Below are 3,032 nucleotides of genomic sequence, written 5' to 3'. Positions count from 1 at the left end.
CTACTTTTGGGAGAAATGTCACCAACAAAGGTTATTTTGTCTGTTGGAGGACATAATAAGTTATCGTTTCCTCGCAATAAGTAGGCCTACTGCACATGAAGCTGCACAATTCCCCTTAAATACTATTTATGTTGACTTTTTTTTAGTAATTGTCATCTTAAAACTATCAAACAAAAGTTATACTTCAAGTGTTCGTATTGCACAAGCCCTTTTTACTGTCTTTCTGTAAAACTCCAGAATATCAAACCTCTCAATAACTCCACATTATGTATTCCCCTGAGTTCCTCATAAAATGCCCTCCTATATAAAGTTAAACCTTAATTGTTTATTCGTCTTTTTAAATCCACTATCTGCTCATTGAGGAGGTGCACTTTATATTTGCAGCCTTGCATCCAGCTCAACAACGTGTCTGCTGCCATAGCAACTGCGGAGGAGCACCGAGCAGCGCCGCCTGCTCGTGCAAAGGATGTCACTCGTAGCAACGACCAATCAGAAGTTCCCATCCTTTTGTGCGAGCGGTGCGAAGATGGAGGGATGGAGTGGGTGGGCTCTCAGCCTCATGCATCTGCCAGTAATAGGACACACGGGTCGTCAGTCTTCATCATTCTGGGCTGCGATTGGTCGAGAAGCTTTACTTTCCAATAATATAAACATGTCTACTGCTTGCCTGACTTGAACCAAGGCTTACAAGGGACTGTGCAGTTCTACATCAAACTGTATTCAAACTCTCATTATGCATTTGCCTGTGTTGTAGCAGGGCTAAATCTTTATTATTGCTAGAGAATATGCACATAGCTGCACGTGCACGCGTGAGGAAACGAGGATACCAAACTGTCGCCGCTGCGAGAAAGAGAGAGGGGACTCTGCTGTGCTTTCATCAATATAATCACCATCCTAAGTACTAGCTCTTAACATTTTGTTTTTCGGTGTTCAGGCGAGAAGTGACAAGAATATAGACCCCTCCTCTGCAGGGCGGAGCGTGCATTTTCATTTCGTATTTTGTATTTTTTTTTCTACCCCTGTTCCCTGCTCTGACACGTCTGCACTGAGTGAGTGGCATTGGCACACTGTCAATCGCTCACTATACCGCTGCCATCAAACAACATAAAACACACACAGGCAGAGGCTGGAGCTCATAAATTTCAGCAGGGCAAGATATTTTTTTGCGCATCGCCTTTATACAGCGTATCCTAATTAATTTCTTCTCGTGGTTGCTTTTTTTTTTCAACCAGAAATATCCCAACTTTTTTTGTATATTTCATATTTTTTGTAGTCACATTTGGACACCTTATGCAGCAGATTGTGTATTTTTTTTTAATATTGCCAGTTGTCGCAGGAAACATTTCTGCACATTTATAGTTGGCAACACCTGCAAGATTTTTTATTTGTTTACACGTTGGATATTTTTGTTGCCGGTGCATCACTAGGACGGTTTGGACATTTTGGAGACGGAATGCGCCGGGAATCCCATGAAGAGCGCTAATAGATGAGAGATCACCAAGGAGCGTTTCTGTCCATACCACCCGTCAAATCCCTGAGAAAAGACAGATTGGCATGAGGATTCGTGCGGGATACGATGGACCGTCAATTTTGACAAAGAAGTGTTAAGAAGAAGAAACAATTAATGCATTTTTCTACAAACATAGTCACGCGTTTTGGCACTTTGGACCGCGCGTAAAAAAGCGAGAAGACAGCGAAAACTTGGACATAAGATTTACGCAAAAATATCTCTACTAGGTTGTTGTTTTTAAAACAACAACGTGTGCGCTCTTTTTCGCTAAAGAAACACAGCCGTGCAACCCCTTCTTGTCTGCAGCACTTGCTATAACCGATTTCGTATATGAGTTTTTCAATTTGTGTGGCTCAGTGCACAGACTCTTTAGCGTCTAGTATGGACGATCAAGCCCGGATCATGCAGTCCATCGGCGGTGTCAGCCTTTCTGGCCACTCGGTACAAGGAGGCATGGCACTGCCGCCTCATGGACACGATGGGTCAGACGGAGACGGAAGAAAACAAGACATTGGTGACATTCTCCATCAAATAATGACCATAACTGACCAAAGCCTGGACGAGGCGCAAGCAAAGTTGGTTGATTTATATGTTTTATTAACTTCGCCCTCCCCAAAATGCTGAACGCACCATTATTACGATGTGGCCCTCTTAACTTAACTCCCCCATGCATAACAATAGACTGGAGTGGCTTTAATGATAATCTTACACTGAGGTGTATTTACTGCCTCGCAAAGATTTAACACATGAGAAAGTTGTCACTTAGGGAACAACAGCATTTTTCTTTAAAGTGCTTGTGTGCCAAGAGTCATCCTGAACAAGCTTGTGTTATTCAAAAAGTTTCTGTGCACACATAGAACCTTTTCATATATCTGCAAAACTAACATGCTTAAAAAAAAAAAAAAAATCCTCTAAGTAGGTTGATTATATTAATATTATATTTATAATGGAGTATTACACTTTTGTGACCTAAATAACAGATAATTATATTTAGTCATTTTGACTGTATTGTAGCAAATGATAACTTCTGAGAGACATGTGATGGTTGTAACATTGCAATACTTAGAAAAAGTGGCAACTAAACTCAACATCTTAAATACTCCATTTACCTGCTAATTTCTACCATGTGATGTTTCAGTGAATTTATTTCAGTATATTATTTTGTCTTATACTGAAACAGGAAACATGGGCTGAACTGTCACAGAATGAAACCAGCACTCTTCAGCGTTCTCTGTGAAATCAAAGAAAAGACAGGTAAGATCTTTATATACAAATATTTTATTATTAATTTAATATAATAGTAGTGTCTCAATGCAACAGCACACAGACACTTACCTCCCAGTGATCTGATGCCAGCCTGCACGCAGGTTATAGGGACCTCTGCCCATATTAATCAATCACTTAAAGAAAAGTCATTGTGCCATACAGAAAGCGTTTCTGTCATAGAGGATGTTAGGTTTGTTTCATTATTTTTGCAGGAGCATCTTTTTTCCAGCAGTGTTTGCTTGCATTTAAGCAGAAA

The 3,032-nt window shown here is 40.4% G+C and overlaps 1 protein-coding gene across 8 annotated transcripts in view; it reads left to right on the top strand.

The window, feature by feature from the left end:
* The first annotated feature begins 694 nt into the window (after positions 1 to 694).
* The window catches only part of pbx3b (pre-B-cell leukemia homeobox 3b), a 56,866-nt gene continuing 54,528 nt past the window's right edge, over positions 695 to 3,032 (top strand). For 4 of the 8 annotated variants that reach the window (XM_079690178.1, XM_079690175.1, XM_079690179.1 and 1 more), the window contains exons 1-2: positions 695 to 2,085; positions 2,691 to 2,764. In XM_079690178.1, the coding sequence (XP_079546304.1) occupies positions 1,841 to 2,085; positions 2,691 to 2,764 (319 nt within the window). In that variant the 5' untranslated portion in view covers positions 695 to 1,840. Of the gene's footprint in view, positions 2,086 to 2,684; positions 2,765 to 3,032 lie in introns of all 8 variants that reach the window. The other 4 variants (XM_079690177.1, XM_079690174.1, XM_079690176.1 and 1 more) reach the window with 1 other exon arrangement.

The sequence above is a fragment of the Notothenia rossii genome, assembly GCF_949606895.1.
Source record: "Notothenia rossii genome assembly, chromosome: 6".
NCBI lineage: Eukaryota > Metazoa > Chordata > Actinopteri > Perciformes > Nototheniidae > Notothenia > Notothenia rossii.
The sequence above is the reverse complement of the archived record's forward strand: the minus strand, read 5'-3'. Positions and strand labels throughout refer to the sequence as shown.